Raw genomic sequence first — 18,694 nt, 5'->3', positions numbered from 1 at the left:
GTGGCCCCAAGTCTTAAAAGAAGTACTTCTTTTAAGTGTAATGAAGTAAGGGTTGGAATCGAATAGGGTGTTTTCTGTCAAAAAATAAATAAATGGACTGGAATGGGAATCACATTCCTTGGGGTGGGGTCGGGAATGGCCATTCCCCCATATGGGGGAATCCCATTCCAGCAAGAAGGGGAATGGGATTCCCATTCCACTCAACCAAACCGTAGGGTCATTCAGATTCCGATTCCAGGGTCCTATTCCCCCTAACCAAGCAACACGCTTAAATGTTTTATACAATTTATATATAAAATAATTAAATTATATAAATAATTTATATATTTATATACTTTATATAAATAAAATATTTATTGTACATATTTATTAATTACCTAAAATAATTAATTGATTGGATTTGAATCGAATCAAATATTCAAATATTTAATCGAATTCGAATTCGAATATTAATTTTCAATATCCATCGGATATCAGATTTTCTAATCGGATTTGAATTCGAATAGTCTGATTCAATTCGAATTCGATCATTTACACCCCTAATGATAGTAATGTAGACAGGGCTAAAACGGAGAATATGTATTAGATGTATTGTTGTGGCGCCACCCACCAAGTTACTTCATCTAATCCAAGGTGAGGCTCTATCAATACATCAAAAGCTTTAATTTTGTTGTTTCGGCGCTGAGCAATGTCCGGTTATAAAAGGTTATAAATTATTTCAAGGGCGATTGTTTGGTGTTGGTGTATTGGACCTAGCATTTCTTAGCAATTTTAGTTTTTCACAACCAAACAGATTTTTCAATATTAGTACTTTTATAAAAGGAGGTGGAAACCGTGGAAAAGAATTTGCTATTTCTTTTGGCGATGTAAATATATCTTATAATACTGCCGGCAGCGCAGGTGCTTCTAGGTAGAGTCTGGGTTGTTTGTCCAGGATCCACTGGAGTGGATTTCAGATCTGACCAACCAAGACTTAATTAGACCTTAACTGCTTTTGTTTTGTATCTTATCACTGTATTTTTTATTAATGCTATCATCTTGCTAATCTTTTACCAAAAAAGAAAAGAATTTGCCTATAGCAATGTATGGAACAGTTTTGTTTTAGACCTCCAGCGACCCACAAGTCTCTCACAACACATCCCAATCGTGTATTGAGAACATTTCCCAATGACAAGTACAAGAAATGTGTCTGTGGGGTACGCCCTGATGTGATCTCCCAATCTAATAGCTGATGAAAGAAAGAGTGAACAACTGAATGCATTAACAAATCATTCATGACAAAACTTGCCTCTGTTAACTGAATGTCTGAATCCATTGAAAACTGTCTGGCAATGTTATGCATTTCAGCACCGGTAAGAAGTGATTTTTTTGTAAGTTGAAGGGGCCAAAAAGGACATAAGTTGAAGCAGTAAAAGGTTATTAACTAAACATTAGGGAATGGCAAAATAGGATTCATGTAGCCAACCCTTGTATAGTTGGGACAAGGCTACAGGATGATGATGATATTTAAATTCATATGATCATCTGATTTCATCTTTAGAACCAGATTTAATAGAAATAATTATGTTCCTAGAATTAATATCGACCACAATCAAAAGAGTTATTCTATTTATGTCCATTAATTCTCTTATCTCTCTCCTTCCTCATACAAGAGGAATGCAATAGATGGCACAGATCCATGATAACCAAATGCAGAATACAGGAAATACTCGTACAGTAAAAACATAATTAAAACCAGTAAACTATAGAGATGGGGATAGAGTAGAGATAAACACAAAATCACAAATAGAAAAAGCTTATACTAATGTTTAATTATTTATGTATAAAGTATTGACTGCATATGTTGCACTGGTCTGATCAATTACGTATTTTTCAGAGAAAAATCCACCGATGCCTGTGAACTCCATTCCACCCATCCCTTTGATGCCTACATTTTTAGCCGGAGAACATGCTTTTTCCGGGAACCCAGATGGGGATCACGCTTGACCTTGATCAAGTGGCTCAGGGCTTTAACATAACGACTTACCATCCCACCTGTTTTGACTCCCTCCGTGCCTTCTCCTTGCTGTTTGGTCACCAACTGGAGCTGTTTTTCTTCTGTGAAAGTGAAACGATGACCAAGTGAATTCCCACTACTACGACTACCTTGACCACGCTTCACTTCTCCCTCACCATTACCATTGATCAGCTCTTTGACGCTTCTATGATCAGTGGTGTCCTCCTTGCCATCAACTCCTGGAGTAGGAGAACATTTGGCATTCTTCCTCTCCTCAACAACTCTTGAAGAAGAATTTTCTGTTTGAGATTTATAATTGTCCTTCTCTTCATCGACTTCTGTTGTGGGATGATTCCGCTTTTCAGGATGACGCACTGTTATGGCCTGTCGATTGGATCCTTCGAGCTTTACTGGTTTTCTGGTTCTCTTGGACATGCTAAGATCATAATGGCGTTTATTCAGATTGGACTCACTTCCCATTGTCAAACAAGCTTGCAACAAGGCACCTTCCCTGCTTGCTTATCATGCTTGGAGGAAAGGAAGATAAGATAAGACACCTCCGATTGCTTAGCAAGGAACATGGGGTCATCAGAATTTTCTTAGTGAATAATCAGAGTAAGTTCTAGGTTTTCCTAAGAAGTGGAGAGGTAGAATGTCTCTTTCATTTCCTCCACAATTGAAAAGAGGATCAACCTTGCGCAGTAGTAGCCAATTGATTGAGCAGGCTATGGAACCAAATACCAAGATTCATGTCATTGATCACAACCGTCCAATTTCTCTACTTCTCTTGCATTCTATCTTTTTGGTGGGTAAGTTTTGCTTGAACCTCGGCAAAACCTTCAACTACTGGAATGACAATCTCAACCAACCAAGGTTCAAACCGGCATATCGGGCAAATCAATACTGCTTTTTTTTTACTTTTTTTTTCTGAAACCAGTTCGGGGGGGCGGTTTAGGGCTCCTCCACCCCTTGAACCAGTCAGTCCCCCATACACCCATTATAGGGGTGTATCGAAGGGGTCTCGGAACAATACGTGTCGATATTTTGAACATTGATCTCAACTATAAATTTTCTCAGATTCTGCACTAACCCAACCAACTATTTCTCTATGAAATTATCTCAGATCTTCCACTAAGTTAATTCATCAAAATCTGATCTTTTTGTGAGGCATTGGGTGCCCAGAGTCTCATATTTCATCTGATGGTTGGGAAGAGAAATTAACACCAAAATTTGAATTTATCTTCAATACTTGTTAGTTGTTCTCAAGGCTCATATTTCGTAAATGTAACCTTTCTCTCTCCACCAATATTCTTGTGGTTAGGTAAAATTTCAACCCAACAGCAACGAGACCTTGAACTGCAAATCACATATCTCAAAATACGCAATTAACTGGTGGGTGGGTCGTTACATCAGTGCAGGATTTTGACTGATTGTTTTGACGTAAATGGGTAGTGATGGCTCCTAAAATAAGCAATATTTAGGGTGTGACAACCGTATTTCTGGTGGTCTGAGAATAATATCCACATTTTAGAAACCCCACCAAGTAGATATCCTAGGAAACAAGCCTTCAGATATCATACCTGTATAGTATTGTTAATATACCAGGTTGTTCCCCTTTTCACTGTTTTGTCATCCAAGATATAATGCAGCAAAGAGACAGAGTGATGCTTCCGGTGATTGAAGAACACTGATCCAAGCAAGAATACCTTCTGGTAGACATTGGAAATGCCGAGTCCCATCCTGATACAAATTGATAAAGAGTATTTTGATATCCTGTTTAAACATCATCATCATCATCACATCCAATGATCCAAAGGAAGAATACTTTTGGCCATAAACATACCAAATATATGGAGTCATCCCACAATTATCCAATGAATCATCAACAGATGGGAAAAGTTGGGATTTACAAAAAAGACAAAAAAAATACTTCTAGTATTCACGGTTTACTATTGGGTTATGGTTCCTTTTGCTTATAACATTGACATCAGCAATTCTAAATGCTCTGTAATCAAATTGATGAAACTTTATCTAGCAAATCGCATTGTCCACTCTGCAGCTATTTCATCATGTTTAGTTCTGTCAGTCAAGTACAAGCGAGTAATGCCAGACACGAGAGGTGTATCTACAAGGATGAGATTTCAGAGGTTCAGTAGAAAGAATGACCTCCTAGACCATGTCAAACAAAAACTATGGCAACAAAGAGCATGGAAAGACTTACTTGGGTCCGGATTTCTGAATATTGATTTGATTGCAAGTAGCACCTTTGAGATGGTTAGAGCAGGACTTCAGCCATATTTCAAGATCCCCAAAGTCAAGTTTCATTCAGCACCAACATTGCAGTGGTAGATCCTAGTTTTGAATACTACCTGCGGACAGAAACAGGAAAAGAAAATAGTAAAAAACAACACCATACACAAGAACCAGTAGATGAAAAATCATTAATATACTATGCAGTATTCCTTCCTAGAAAACATGAAGGTTGTAATGAGGAAAGTCACCCCCTCACCCTGCTGCTTACCATACACATTAAACATGCTCATTGGGGTCTGAAAGCAGGGTGCACAGTTGCACAAGTCCCACACAGGTAAGTTCATGAAAAACCAACTCAATTGTTAATTTATCCATTCAAGAGTTAATCAGGATTATTACCACATTTCACCTATTCTTAGCCACACAGTCAAGTATTTGGATGTAGGGTAATTGGGTAAATATCCTACTTAGTGGTTTATCAGCAAACTCATGGAAACTTTCTAGTAATTATTTAGATTATTAAGAAACAGTGGTTCAGGTATCCATATAAAATATAAGGTAAAATCCAAAGTCCAAGCATTATAAGCTGGAACTTAAATGGAAAACATGCATGAGACAGCCATGGTCCAAAACATGGGTATCTTCTGGGAAACACTTAAGTTAGAGAAGCAAAGTGACCTCTATGTAAATTGATCCATATGCAACAATATAAGATCTGCAATCTAAGTATTATATACACAATACACCTAACTGTATAGAATCCACTATCTTTGTTTTTCTTTCTTTCTTTCTTTCTTTCTTTCTTTTTTTATTTTTATTTTTATTTTTTTTTTGGTGGGGTTGAAGGAAGGGGGAGGGGGAGGGGCTAATGGGGTTATCAGTAAGCCACTCCACTAAGTCCAGACAGACAGGGTTATAGGCCCTGCCCTAGCACTGACCAGATTTGAGCAGCTAGCCCACATTGGAACTTTTCCTTAGTTTTCTCTGGAACTTACCATGCCAGGGCATGGAGAGAAGATGACCATTACAAAACAAGAAAGAATGCACGGGTTACATGCAACCATCCAATTGCATTGGCCACCTAGTTGATCATGTGCCTTATCCCATATACATACAACTCAACTCAACTTAGCCTTAACCCCAACCATTTGGGATCAGCTAACCTTCTCCCATGTAGATCATATATTGAAATGATGATGATCTCTTACAAACCACAAAATACCCCTTCACATGGAAACTATAAGACAAAATTTCAACTGCCATCATATTGCACTGAAAAGCATAGATTATGGATTATAATTCATTAGAGGGTGCAACATGAGTGGTCTCAAGTTGAGCATATATTAAAACCAGAATATGCCCTGGGACCAATGTAGTGTACCCTACTTGCACCCTTACTGTTCTTAAGGAGATATATCATGCCTTCTAATATGAAGACTATGATTTATAGCATCACCATAGGACAAGGAAAAATATTTTTTCATGAACACAAAATACTGTGAGATATGTTCTGAACTGATGTTCAATATTTTGGAATGTTACTAAGCATACCTTGGGTGGTTTGAATGGATAATCATGTGGAAATGTAATGTCCAGAAAAAATATCCCACCCTGATATGGTGTGCCTACAAATAAGAAAATGAAGCCAAATCAAATTAGAAGTATTTCCAATTGGCTCATGTCCACAGCACAATTGGCTTAAATTATGTACTTCATTACAAGGTTACTAGTTATTCTTACAAAAAATAGCAAAAGAACTGAAAAGAAAAATATGCTCACCAAGTCATCTCTTAAACCTTGCATGCAACTAAAATCAGAATTTCAAGTTAATACTTCACACATATAGATCAGTAACTATTATATACATTCAGTTGCTTTTTATGGTGCATATGAATAAGCAGATCCCCTCAGAGCCATCAAAAAGAAAATAAAGAGCAGAAAACTTTCATTCAGCAATGAAAGAAAGCCTTAGAAAATGCAGAGATTGTAAGAAATAGTAACAAGTCCAAGAACTGTACCATGCCTACATTATTATTACATTACTGATAATAAAAATATTATATTATTGCATATATATATATATATATAGAACTAATGTAAAAACTGGAAAACAAATGGAAGCTCAGTGCACGAGGACCTCACCAATGTAGGGTCTGGGGAGGGACAGATGTATGCATCCTTACCCTGCACATAAAGAGGCTTTTTCCAAGACAGTGGAAAAACTGGAAAAATTGGTGCATAAAAAAGACAGTGGGGAATGCTTCATACAGATCATGAATTAAGTAGACTACACATATAAAACCAATTAAACTTGGTCAATCCATTTTAGTTACTTGACCACAATCACATTCAAAAATCTATCAAAACATAAACTCCCAAAAAAGAGACTATAAACTGTGCTTGATCAATATTTCTTCATAACAAAAATCATTAAATTCTTCCACAAATTTGTAGATTATTTGATAGACCATACTCCTTTGTATAGGGTTTGCATCTCCTTCTTAACCTAGAGCTTTGTTGAAACAAAATTTGTACAGTTGACAAAATAAACAACACTACCAGGAAACAACAAAATCAAGGGTTCGAGTGACACAGATGCCTCTTGCATCATGCTAATGGCTTTATATGTAAATTCACCAAAGAAATATGTTTGCACTTCATGGACCTAGAGAAGATATCATGAGCATATCCACTATAGCGCCAACATTTTTTTATCCTGTCCCCTGAAATAAATGCATGATTGAAACTTCATGTTAAGTTTCAGACTTGCATGTTGAAATACAAAGTCAAAACATAACTAAACACCCACTCTATTCCATTAAAATACAGGATAAAAGTAAGCATAAAATACATTTTAACTAAACACCCACTCTATTCAATCAAAGCACTATTTGTATCACTACTACACAAGTTTTGATTTACCTCCTCTATTCATCCATCGAGGCTGGAGATTCAAGGTGATTCCCAAATTGTTGGGTGGATAAATTAGGGTGGGAGATAATATACTGGCATCATAGAGAAGCTAATCTCTTGGCCACTCTATGAATACCTCATTCAATTGGGTCAGAAGAACAGCAAACTCCTTTGATTAATCACTCCCCTCACCAGAGAAGAGGTAGACAGGGAAGAAACATATTGCAGTCTTGCAGTAGACAAGACCTAATTTGAAAATAGATATGGGGTTGTGCAGTCCTGCAGTAGACAGGGCCTAATTTGAAAATAGATATGGGATTGGAGAGCAGAAGGCTCCATTGTATGCAAAAAAGGGTTGCTTCATATTGATAGAGTGATGATATTTACTGTATTATTTAAATTCTTAACAAAATTCAAATTGTTAGTGATGAAAAAATATATAATAGAAAAATCTTCCTTTTATATGACCAATTAAAACTATAAATCCACCTTCTTGCTTCTTTTCCACATGCACAAGGGTAACAAAAATCCTAAAACTAACTGCTTTCATAATATGGATGGATATTGTATAAATTTGGCACATCATCGATTTCAGGTAGCTAAAAAACTTGCAATCTTTGCTTTGAAATTTGATTAAACATGTATAAGAAAACCTGGTATTAAGGTTAACAAGTTCTGTAATGACCAAAGAAGGTATTCCTCACCAGGAATATCTGCATCCGAGGCCCATTATGATTAAAACATATAAGATTTTCAGTCTCAAATAAATCAACTTTCAGAGAAAAAAGGATAAGAGGAAACTGCTCTCAAGTCTATCCCCCTCTCAAGAATAAATAGCAAATAATAAGGGGGAAAACAGTTCAAGAAAAAAACTAAAGTTCAAGTAGAAATACATGACCAAAATATTTAGAAGCATTCTGTCAGTTTTCTCCTCGCTATATCATTATAATTTCCACGTAAATACAAGTTTTGAATTATCATTTGTGGGTATTTAACTGGACAAGGTGATAAAAGGATGTCATGGAGCATTTCTGAGAAATTAATTGACCGAATTACTACACTATCCACTTCCGTCGCTCTCTTCCTTTAGCTTCTAGTCAAATTAAACAAGCATAAATCAGAACATTCTCTAGGTTCAGGAATGATTAAATTATTTAGTAGTAGCGAGTTTGTAGGAAAGAAGCAGCAACCAGCAGACTCCAGACTTCGAGCAACAAGTGAAGATTGCAGCTGGAGGGCGTTAGAATACGTGATTACTCAGAAAAGAGAGGTTCAATGGCATCAAGAAGAAATAGTGAACTAGGCAAAGAATCGCCTGCCTTCAGAAAGCCCTATATCAGTGAAAGAAGCAGAGAAGCCACATGGAAGATTTATCAAGAAAATCAAACTTAGCAACTGAACTTTGTTTGGAGATGTAATGCAGCCAAAAAAAACCATAATTCAAAATCGTCCATTTCTTTGAACACCAAGAGAATTTTCCAACTTTGAGAGCTTATATGTGTATGAGAGAGAGAGAGAGAGGAGTTGAGTTGGGAGAAAGAAATAAAGGGATACCCGCCTGGAGGACCAATGAAAAGGTGGAGATCCACTGATAGAGATTGTCACCTTTGGGTCCAGCAGAACAGTCGGTAGGTGGGTCCATGTTGAATTCTTGTATCTCCTTCTGTATTCTCTTCCCTGAGGCCGACACAGAAGTGGTCGACGGCCATGACCGACCTCCTACTCCTCCTCCCAACCCTGCTGCTCCAATGCCGGCCGAGGAGCTCGGGTAACTCATCCCCCTTGACATCTCCGATTAGTGTTTTATCACTTCTTCCTCGTCTTCTCCGAGTCGAGTCTTTGGATATTAAGTAATATCCGGCTTATAAGCTTTGGAAAAAGGTCTTGAATGGTCATGGTCAAGCCGCTGCGCGAAAACTCTCCCAAACAAGCACATCATTTGAGTTTTGAGAAGCCATCTTAAAACAAAGCATTCCACTAAATATTTGCCTAGTTTAAGCATCTAAGCCTCGTATTTGATGACCCAAATTCCACCATTTCTCTAGTGTACGTGGATAGTTTATACTTTCCATAAACTTTCAAAATGGTCCGTTTGGTTCACAATCAGAATCGGTATGATCCATTCCCACTCTGTTTTGGTTCAGACAGGAATGAGAATGGGAATTGGAATCAGAAGGAATAGAATTTCATTCCTAAGGGAGTAGAGAATTGAAGGAATGTGATTCTAGCAGGATGAAAATGGGAATGAGATTCTGATTCCACCCAACCAAACAATTAAAATCAAAATAACCCATTCCAAATTCCAATTCCGATTCCAGACCCCTATTCACACAAACCAAACGGGGTCTTAGCATCATAAATGTATTTTTGAGATTTATAGTGGAATTGACAAACACAAATTAATAGCCAATTTTGTCTCCACTCTGGGGCAACTTTTCCAAAGAGTTGTACGAGACATTTTTCTTAAAATTCCTCTTGTATTAAGGCTGCAAATAACTATAATATCCTTTGCATTCTAAAGATATGTTACTTAAACATGCCTCAACCTCAACAGTTCAGTGAAACACCCTTGTTATTTTAATCCGTGGCCATTGTGGAGGTTTACCAGTTTCCAACTAGATATTAACCAGGCTGCAATTTTTTTTCTTTTTTCTTTTGAGTGAATTTAGGGAGACCAAACTACTTTTTTCTGATGACTGATGAGCAACATCTGTCAATAAATATAAATTTGGATGACCAACTACATGAATTCATGGTTTCTACATCCACAGTCATCAAGAGATTGCTTTCTAATATTAATTTTCAACATCAAAGAAAAAAAAATCACAAAGCCTACCAACTGGTTCAAGATGTATACAAATTGAACCAAGTGGATGAAAAGAAAAAGAGAAATTAATGAACATTCTACAAGGTTGGGCGTTGTCAAACTAATTGATCTCCTTCAACTCTTTACAGGACTGCAGCCTCAATAGCACTGCCTTAAACTGCACAAGCTGATGCAAAAATTGAATAGATTTTCCCTTCAAAATCCAATTATAGCAAGTATTGCCGGAATCAGAAAGACTATCCTGGGAACTTGAAGCATGGAGCTCGACCCCATGAGGCCTGTGGGTCCAAATGCTGATGGAGGCGTGAATAACCCACTTGTATTTGAACCGGAACTGTTACAACAGACTAATATATGAAGCCGTGAACAACAAACGACTAAAATAATCTAAAATACATCAGTTAAAGATAAAAATAAGTACTCACCTTCCCATGAAAACACATGAACTGTGGCCTGCAAAGGGTACAACCCATAAAGAATCAGAAAACCATACTGCATTTGATACGGAACTTCAAAATGGACAGTTTAATATTTAATTGTACTGAAAGAACGAAAATCTTTTAAGAACAATGAAAAGGCAGGCATTACTTGCATAAAATTGAACATTTTATTAAATATATTTTGTTACTTTTAAGCTAAAAAAAGTTTATCAAATAATTGTAAAGTTGTACGTGGATCTCTCTTAATGATGCGTCTCAGAGAGAGAGAGAGGACAAGGGTTCCAAATTCTTGGATCATGATTGAACTCAAGGATGTTGGGTTGCAATCCAAGACACTCTTGTTCCTGAATTCAAGCACAGAACAGGTGTGGCAGTTGGGACACATCTAGACACAAAGTTCTGGAGCCAATAAAAAAAACATGTTTAAGAATCACGTTAAAGACAGCTTTTCTCTAAAAATAAATTATAATATTTTTTATGTAAATATACCAACTACATCTGTTTTACTGCAAAATCGCCTACTTCAACAATAGAGAAGAATTTATGGTAACAAAAATCAACCACTCACTACCACATAAAGCCCCCAAGAAATGCATCAGATAAGGGCACAGGAACTTACTGGGATCAACAGTGGTAGTTATGGCTGTACGACCAAAATCACAGGTTGCCCCAGCACTCTGCATTTTGTGAAAATAATCATTGTAAGCATAAGAAGCATGACTCTGGAGATTGTTAGGTTCATAGCATGGCTGCCCCTCTTGAATGGCACTGCAATTAGCTTGTCCCTCCCCACAAGCCCAGTTTAGACCGGACTGCAATAAACTTGAATCAGCATCCGGTTTTGCCACACAGAAAACCCCCACCCCAGAAGAGTTCCCCACAACGCGATCTGAAGTACCAAAGCTTAAAGGATACACAGATGTTCCATTTGTGAAAAACAAACCCCAGTTTTTCTCAGATATAGACCCAGGCCTTTTGTCCTCATTGAATAGCTCATAGACGTATGTCCTGATGGGTATAGTTGGTTGGCTAGGGGGGCCCAAATCATTAAGCACTCGACGAATCAAGTTGTTGTTGTAGGTCTGTGCATTATCTGCAGTTGCATCAGGTTCATTGGCTCCACCAAACCATGGCCAACCTGATTCTGTCACAATGATTGGAATCCCAGAAAAATTGAGAGCTCCCATGGAGTAATAAGTTGCATCAACCATAGATTCAAACATACTGGGGTACTGGAAAAGGGTGTTTGGGTCAACAATCTGTTTGGTCAAAGAAAGTGGCCGAAAAAGTGCATAATCAATTGGAAAGATACCATTTCCTCTGGTGTAACCATAATAGGGGTAGGCATTTAACATGTAAAATGATCCTGTGTTCTTCAAAAATTGGAGAAACTGGTACATGGTAGAGTTCCATGTGGAATTAAAGGTGGCAGTGGAAGGGGGAAAAGGCCTAGGGATCATGTCCATTGACTGGGGACTTGAAACTTTGACCTGAAAATTGAGGTTAGAAGCCAAAAGAGCATGGTGAAGGTAGTTCATGGCTCGGACTAGAACAGGAGCAGCATTGGGTATTGAAGTCAGGACCTCACTACCAACAGCAATTGCCGTGATATTGGTTTCTGGTAAGTAAGATGCAACATTCTTATTGACCCAAGCTGCTGCTGCTGATGGTGATTCTCCAATCCCCAGAACCTCCTCATTCGTCACACCCACCATGACTTCAACACCAGTGCCTGCAAGGGCATTTAGCATGTGACCATCCGCATCATAGAGGCGAACATGAGTGATTTGATTAGCTTTAAGCATTGCCACCACATCTGCAGCTGATGGCAAGTCTGTGACAGCTGTGCCAATGTTTATTCCCACAAATGCACCTAAAAAGTTCATAGAACACAATTCAGAAACTCTCTCTAAGAAGGAAAAAACCAGTTTTGGCTTTCTTCTTGATCATCTGGGCAGATATTATCTTTTTTCAGAGATGTTCCCTTAGCAAATATGTGAATGATTTCAAATAATTGAAGAATAAAATGTATAAAGAAATTCTGCTACCTCCAGTTATATGGTACATATGGAATGAAAAAAATAAAAGAGCCCTGTGGGTGCATAGAGTAAAACACAAGCAATCTTTCATTAAAATAAACCAAGAAGTTTAGCAGGAGCTTTAAAGGACTCATGATTTAGTAGCATACTCTTGTTAGATGCGACAAAGACAAAGAACCAAGGAAGCATTCTCAAGAACTTCATAGGATAAAGCTAATACCAGTGGACACTTTTAATCTTTGCAATACACAACTTATCAGATCAAGCTCAATTTTGATCAAAGCTGTGCCTAGTGTGGCATGTTCAGAAAAGGTTCACCTGGAACAAGTCTATCATTAAGAAAATAATAGAAGTTCATTTTTAGTTTGTATCCTCATACTCCTTAAGGACTGTCAAGATTGATCAAGGACTTTGACACCCCAGAGATCCAAGTAGAGGGAGATGGAGATGTATTAGGGTGGCTACACTTTGGTCCATTTGAGACAAAAGGAATAACAAAATATGCATGGACAAATCAAGGCTTAAATAAGTAATTTTGGGAACCCTCTTGCTGGATGTGGGACATTAGCAAAGCTTTTTGTGGTCTTTCCATTGGAAGACATCCTAAGAAGATGGCAAGGGTGGCTGAATCATCTACATTAGTACATTATATAATGCCGATACTTGCCTTGGTTTCCACGCAGACCTTAAAAGTTAAATCAAAGCATGTTATAGCCTTAAATCTACTATAGGCTATGTATTTTTCTCTCTCCTCTTACAGCCCTCAACTAGTCAAAAGGGTCCACTCAACGGACCCACTTGTATCAACAATCATTAGCTAAACTTTGATGGCTGCAGTTTGGGGAACCTAGGACCTTCAGGTATTGGTGGAGTGATTAGAGATTGCAATGACCATATCAAAGCCATCTTCTCAAGGCCAACAGGTAATGGAAATTCAACAAGAGTAGAACTGCTAGCAATATTACAAGGAATAAGGTTGCATAGGATGCTAAACATCACAAATTGTGAAAGGGGACTCAAAGATGGTAGGATGCTAAACATCACAAATTGTGAAAGGGGACTCAAAGATGGTAGTGGGGTGGATGGTAAACAACAGTAAGGGAACTTAACATTGGAAGGATATACTTAAGGAGAGTAAAGCAATGATAAGAGAACTGTGTGCATGGGTCCACATGTCAGCAAACAGCTTTGCTGATTCCTTGTCATAGGATTGTCACAATAGTTAGGACATGTTTTGGGTAATCGAAGATAGTATTCTGTTTATCTCTGCACATGTAACTATACATTAATAATTTTGTTATTAATCATCAAAAATAAATAAGATTCTGCCAAGATAGAAGGGCAGGCATGTATCCAAAGTAGACACACTGAAATACCTGATGCATTGAAAAACATGACGAGTAGGAGAAAAACCATACTGCCTCCTAGCCATTGTTCAGGCATCATCTGGCCTAGCAAGTTTTCTACCTAGAGCTTCAAAATAGTATTTTTCTATCCACTGCAAAATTGTAACAGTCAGATATTCAGCAAAGAGGGGTTACAGAAAGGTACTGATGTACAAAGTTTTAAGTTCAAACAAACCTGATAGTAATAGAAAAGGCAAATAATAAAGAGGGAGGAACAATAGCCACAACCTTCTTAAACTTCACTGAAATTTTGAGCTCTAGAAACAAACCTGTCAACTGCCAAAAAAGATATAAATGCAACTTGGTTGGTTTTTTAAAAGTTAAACATCAGCAACACTGAAGTTCATCAGATAACTAAAAAATAACAATAAGCACCTATGCCAAACAATAAGAACCAAGATAAGATCAAAGGGAAGTGAAGAAAATCCATGAAGTCATTAATAAGCACCATCACCTCATACACCCAACCCAGTCAAACATTGGTGTAAACCAATGTTTTACATAACAGAAGGATAGACATATTAACACTGCATCAATAGGAGGGCATGATTTTGGTTATTGAAGAAAGAGAAATTTTAGCAAACAATGAGTTTATGTTACTCTTGGATTTCTTTGCCTTACAGACATGGTGGGACCCACAAAGGAATCCAAAGAGTGGTTCATGAAATAGATAAATTAACTAAAAAATAAGTGTGGTTCATGAAACATGATCAATAAAGAAGTGCACACAAGAAATAGACAAATTACTCTGTTCAAACAGTACAAGGTTCTAGATGGACAAGGACCATAGAGAAGGACAACTTAACCCTCACCGAATCACAATCCTCTCTGGCCCAGAAAATGATTGTCACCACACATTTGCTATCTCCAAAATGTTCCTTCCATCTCAGATATCCTCTGCTAGCCCAAGGAGCAACCATCAAAATTAAATAACACTACCTTTCATGGTTAAGTGAGCAATAGACTGATACTCAATAAGAAAAGAGTCAACAATCATGCCTTTGAAAGAATCTGATATCAGAATCCAATATAACTCCAGTGGAAACCACTCAATCACCCCATCATCTTGGTGAACTTGACTTCAGAGAAAATATTCAAGCATCTCTCTGTTCCCATATCCACCAGATTACACATGACCCTACTTGAGTACTGAAGGGTTCCCATCTCTCTGTTCCCAAGCAGGAGGATTCTCCACATGATCCAACTTGAGTACTGAAGGGTAATTGGTTTAAATTCCAAAAGGAAGTTCTGCATATCCTAAGGAAAGGAGTAAATGATTCAAAAGATAGCAAAAAAGTGATCCCATATCAAAAGGCACACTTTATATTGGAGTAATGGATGAAGAAGCAGTTCATCAACTCTCCATCTAGAAGGCATAAGATGTAAGCATGAAGGAAACATCACAAGACTTAAAAATACGAACCCCGCTGTCAGACCCCTCTAAGGAGATGAAAGCATCTCTGCAGTATTCTAAGCTAGCTATTCTAAGGATCATTTAAACCCTTGTGGAACCAGAGATTCCAACAGAGACCAAATGAATAAAAGGTGAAAAAATGGAGCAAAAAGATGACCTCAAAAGTTGGAAATAGGATGAGTCCAGGAAATTTTTTGATCACCATAAAATAAGTCCTCTTAGAACCTAACCTTATCCACAGAGACAACATGATACCTAAAAAACCACAAGGAAAAAGAAAGATTAACTAATTGCTTATAATTGATATATTGAGGCAACTTTATTGGTTAATCCAGCTTCCCAACTTATAGGCTTTAGGTTATGATACAGCTTGTCTTATTAGTATGGAAGGGCATCAGTTTGCCATGATTTTTTTTTCCTTCTTGATAAATGGTTTGAAAATTGTGTTGCCATAATGTATAATCATGGTATAATCAGTTTGCCATGATTATACATTGCAAACTCTCAAAGAACATAATAATTTTAATTAACTAGGCAAGAGGATAAGGTGAATCAATTACCAGAACAAATTTTGACAAACTGACCAAAACAAATTCCAGAATACAGAGGTTGAATAAGACTTTTCCAGATAAATTGCACTAAATGTTATACAGTCACTGTCGTAACAATGAGTGATGATATTTTCTGATTACATGGACCATTGGACTTGATGCCAACTAATTGTGAATCATTTATAAGTTACCGCACTTTTGAAATTCCCTAACGCAGTACCAACTAATTGTGAACTGTCTATAAGTTACTGTGCTTTTGAAGTTCGGTAACCAACAATTAATACTAAGGAAAGAACAATCTAAAGTTGAAGGTTCAACAAATGAAGCAGCAAAAACACACAGGACTATGCCTCCAACAGTCTAACCAGCAGCACCCATCTTGATGCTTGAAGGGAGAAGAAGACAAGATTATAGGGTTAACCCTATCAATCTTCTAAATGACTATCAGGATATCTATCTCATCAAATTTAATCTTTTACAAGTTCCAAAAAATTGCACGCAATTGAACTGTCGTTTGTAGGTTCATTAACAAAGATTATCAGACCAAAAATGTAATCCCACGTTTGCCATCAAACAATAAAGAAAAGGGTGAAAGGAACAGAACTGTAACACAGTCTTTGCCAACAGAAAGAACAAAGTAACAAAAGAAGCTAAGAAACAAAAGGACAAATGAAGAATAAAATAATAGCTTACAAAGTAACACTATGGAGGAGGAGCTAACAAGTAAAGCTTAAGAGTTCGTTAGATCAAGAAAACCACAAGAAAGTAGCAATGAGGAAGAAAAATGAAATATAACAAAACAAAGAGATCAATAATACTAAAAATTAGAACACTTTCTTTTTTCTTGGTTGATAGATTGGAAATGTACCAGACACCTCAGGGTCACTGTACAGATTCAGGAGAAAGCAAACAAATCAAGAAGGGCACAGACCAAGTTTGCCAAACAGCTCAGACCCTTGCATAATGTATTTTGCATGGTATTATGTTGAATCACCAGGTACCCAGGTGATAAGATTACCAGAATACCTGAGATAATTGCAGAACAACCACTTACACCTTGATAACTAAAAGGTTCCAGGGATATGGTAACCAGTGTTGGTACGAAGAAGAAGAAGAAGAAGAAGAAGAAAAAGAAGCCAACAGAACTACAAACAAAATACCCAGATATCGGAAGCCATTATGGGGATTCCGGAAACGAGAAAAGAAGGGAGAAAAAGAAGGAGAAGAAAATAAAGATAACTCTACATGCCATTACAATAAAAAAGCATAAACAGATGTCAATAACAATAAAGAAAAGGAAAATCGAAGAAAAGAGAGAGAGACAGAGACAGAGACAGAGATGTACCTGATCAGAGTTATCGACCTTTTAAACCCATCAAAACACTTGAAGTAATAGGCCTCTACATCCAAGGAGCTACTCACTTCAGACAGACACAAACTCACAGAATACAAAAGAACAAGAATCCAAGAAAACCCCACGAAGATTTTGTTCTAAAACCCAATATGGAACTACAGCAGCCGAAAAAAAGAACATGCGTCAATCACCACATTCATTCTCAAAACAAGCTTTCCACTTTTCTAGTGGAATATATTACAACAAGTGGCTGTTCAAAGTTAAACTAAACCAAGACAAGGAAGGAAAGTAAATAAACAAATACATACCTTCCATCAGTGTTCCCACTCTAAACCCATACACAACTGATTAGTGATTACAAATGGGTAAGAAGTAAGAACAAAGAACCCTATTTTTCACATTAGTTTATCCACATTCTAGTGCTCTACAATCTAGCAGGGATGTTTAGCAGTTTTGCTTAAAATAATGTGAAAACGAGTCTGGACTTTGGAGACTGGACTTCTGAGTTCTGGCCTTCTTGGTATCAATTGTCGCTACCCATTTTTATTGGGCAGTCAGGACTCAGGAGTCAGGACTGGAATTTGAAGGGTCCCTTTTCTAACAATTTTTGCTTTTCTTTTTTCTTTTTTTTTCTTTTTTGCTCTGCAGTTTTTTCTGTCCCTTTCCACTCCAAAAGTCTATTTCTTTTTCTTTTCGGTTTGAACTTTGTACAGACAGATTCTTTTCCATTTTTAAATCTCCTGAAGACCACGAAAGACATGGGATTGGTCAGGACTTGGATATCCATGACCCGACCCATAAATGAGGTGAGTTCCGATCTCTAAAATCTGAATGAGCAGCCGTCCGGGTTTGGGTCGGGCAATATTCAAAACTTATAATCCATTTAATTTTCCTGATTTGGTTCACCAGAAAAAACTGACTAAAGAATACTGGATACCAACTTGGGCGTTTTTCGCATGTTAGGGTTGATTCTTCCTCTTCCAACCTACCTAACCTGTTTTCTGCCAAAGGATTTTTTTTATTCGGATATATGGATCACGTACTTATCTATCTGGACTCTCCACTCTTTTGACCTTATATCCATCGCTTTGTGCTGTGTTTGACTGCTTGGTGGGGTGCAATATAAATCGCGTTGAGCCGAATTTTGGCATATCTTGATTCAATTAGACTAAAATATTATTATATTTGAATTAAATTCAAATTCAAAATTTATTCTTCTATTTGAGTTCAGTTAGATCAAATTAGGCTCATGAGCTTGCAAGCTGAACATTTGATTGGTTGAATTTGAAAAAAAAAAGAATAATGGAATTCATCTTGAGATTTGAACTCAATAAACATCAACAATGAATCAAGTATAATCCAATTTAAACCCAAACTATTCAATTAAAGTTTGATTCGATTTACGCCCTTAGGTTGTGTTTGGTTTGAAGGAAAAAGTAGGGAAAGGCAGGGAAACCTATACAAGGTTTGTAAAGGTTTCCCTACCTTTCCCTACTTTTTC

The 18,694-nt window shown here is 37.2% G+C and overlaps 2 protein-coding genes across 16 annotated transcripts; both read right to left on the bottom strand.

Annotated features, from left to right (window-relative positions):
* Positions 1–3,802: 3,802 nt before the first annotated feature.
* On the bottom strand, positions 3,803–8,951 carry LOC104611110 (constitutive photomorphogenesis protein 10). The gene is made up of 4 exons (XM_019200075.2): positions 8,717–8,951; positions 5,801–5,874; positions 4,218–4,365; positions 3,803–4,121 (listed from the first exon to the last, which is right to left on the bottom strand). The coding sequence occupies exons 1-3, from the start codon at positions 8,949–8,951 to the stop codon at positions 4,318–4,320; spliced, it is 357 nt and encodes a 118-aa protein (XP_019055620.2). The 3' UTR covers positions 3,803–4,121; positions 4,218–4,317.
* On the bottom strand, positions 3,803–17,804 carry LOC104611111 (O-Glycosyl hydrolases family 17 protein). Of its 15 annotated transcripts, none has more exons than XM_088898367.1 (10): positions 17,502–17,793; positions 17,185–17,348; positions 14,050–14,150; positions 13,845–13,966; positions 11,049–12,302; positions 10,415–10,442; positions 6,392–10,323; positions 5,801–5,874; positions 4,218–4,365; positions 3,803–4,121 (listed from the first exon to the last, which is right to left on the bottom strand). In XM_088898367.1, the coding sequence occupies exons 4-7, from the start codon at positions 13,912–13,914 to the stop codon at positions 10,185–10,187; spliced, it is 1,491 nt and encodes a 496-aa protein (XP_088754493.1). In that variant the 5' UTR covers positions 13,915–13,966; positions 14,050–14,150; positions 17,185–17,348; positions 17,502–17,793; the 3' UTR covers positions 3,803–4,121; positions 4,218–4,365; positions 5,801–5,874; positions 6,392–10,184. The 15 variants fall into 15 exon arrangements, with proteins under 15 accessions (XP_088754493.1, XP_088754495.1, XP_088754497.1 ...); XM_088898369.1 differs by having other exon boundaries at positions 5,801–6,972; positions 8,717–10,323; XM_088898371.1 differs by having other exon boundaries at positions 8,717–10,323.
* Between the last annotated feature and the right edge of the window lie 890 nt (positions 17,805–18,694).

Source organism: Nelumbo nucifera, chromosome 2 (assembly GCF_055504915.1).
Source record: "Nelumbo nucifera cultivar China Antique chromosome 2, China Antique-T2T, whole genome shotgun sequence".
In the NCBI taxonomy this organism is placed as follows: domain Eukaryota; kingdom Viridiplantae; phylum Streptophyta; class Magnoliopsida; order Proteales; family Nelumbonaceae; genus Nelumbo; species Nelumbo nucifera.
This window is presented reverse-complemented; position numbering and strand designations above follow the sequence as displayed.

What these genes read in the sequence shown, in the direction of transcription:
- LOC104611110 (XM_019200075.2), bottom strand. Translation starts at nt 8,951, where the DNA reads ATGTCAAGGGGGATGAGTTACCCGAGCTCCTCGGCCGGCATTGGAGCA. An exon ending in TTCATTGGTCCTCCAGGCGG is followed by an intron (nt 5,875 to 8,716) that starts GTATCCCTTTAT and finishes TCTTATTTGTAG; the next exon opens with GCACACCATATCAGGGTGGG. An exon ending in ATCCATTCAAACCACCCAAG is followed by an intron (nt 4,366 to 5,800) that starts GTATGCTTAGTA and finishes TTCTGTCCGCAG; the next exon opens with GTAGTATTCAAAACTAGGAT.
- LOC104611111 (XM_010278032.3), bottom strand. Translation starts at nt 13,914, where the DNA reads ATGATGCCTGAACAATGGCTAGGAGGCAGTATGGTTTTTCTCCTACTC. An exon ending in CATGTTTTTCAATGCATCAG is followed by an intron (nt 12,303 to 13,844) that starts GTATTTCAGTGT and finishes TGAACTTTTTAG; the next exon opens with GTGCATTTGTGGGAATAAAC. An exon ending in TCATGTGTTTTCATGGGAAG is followed by an intron (nt 10,324 to 10,414) that starts GTGAGTACTTAT and finishes CTGTTGTAACAG; the next exon opens with TTCCGGTTCAAATACAAGTG.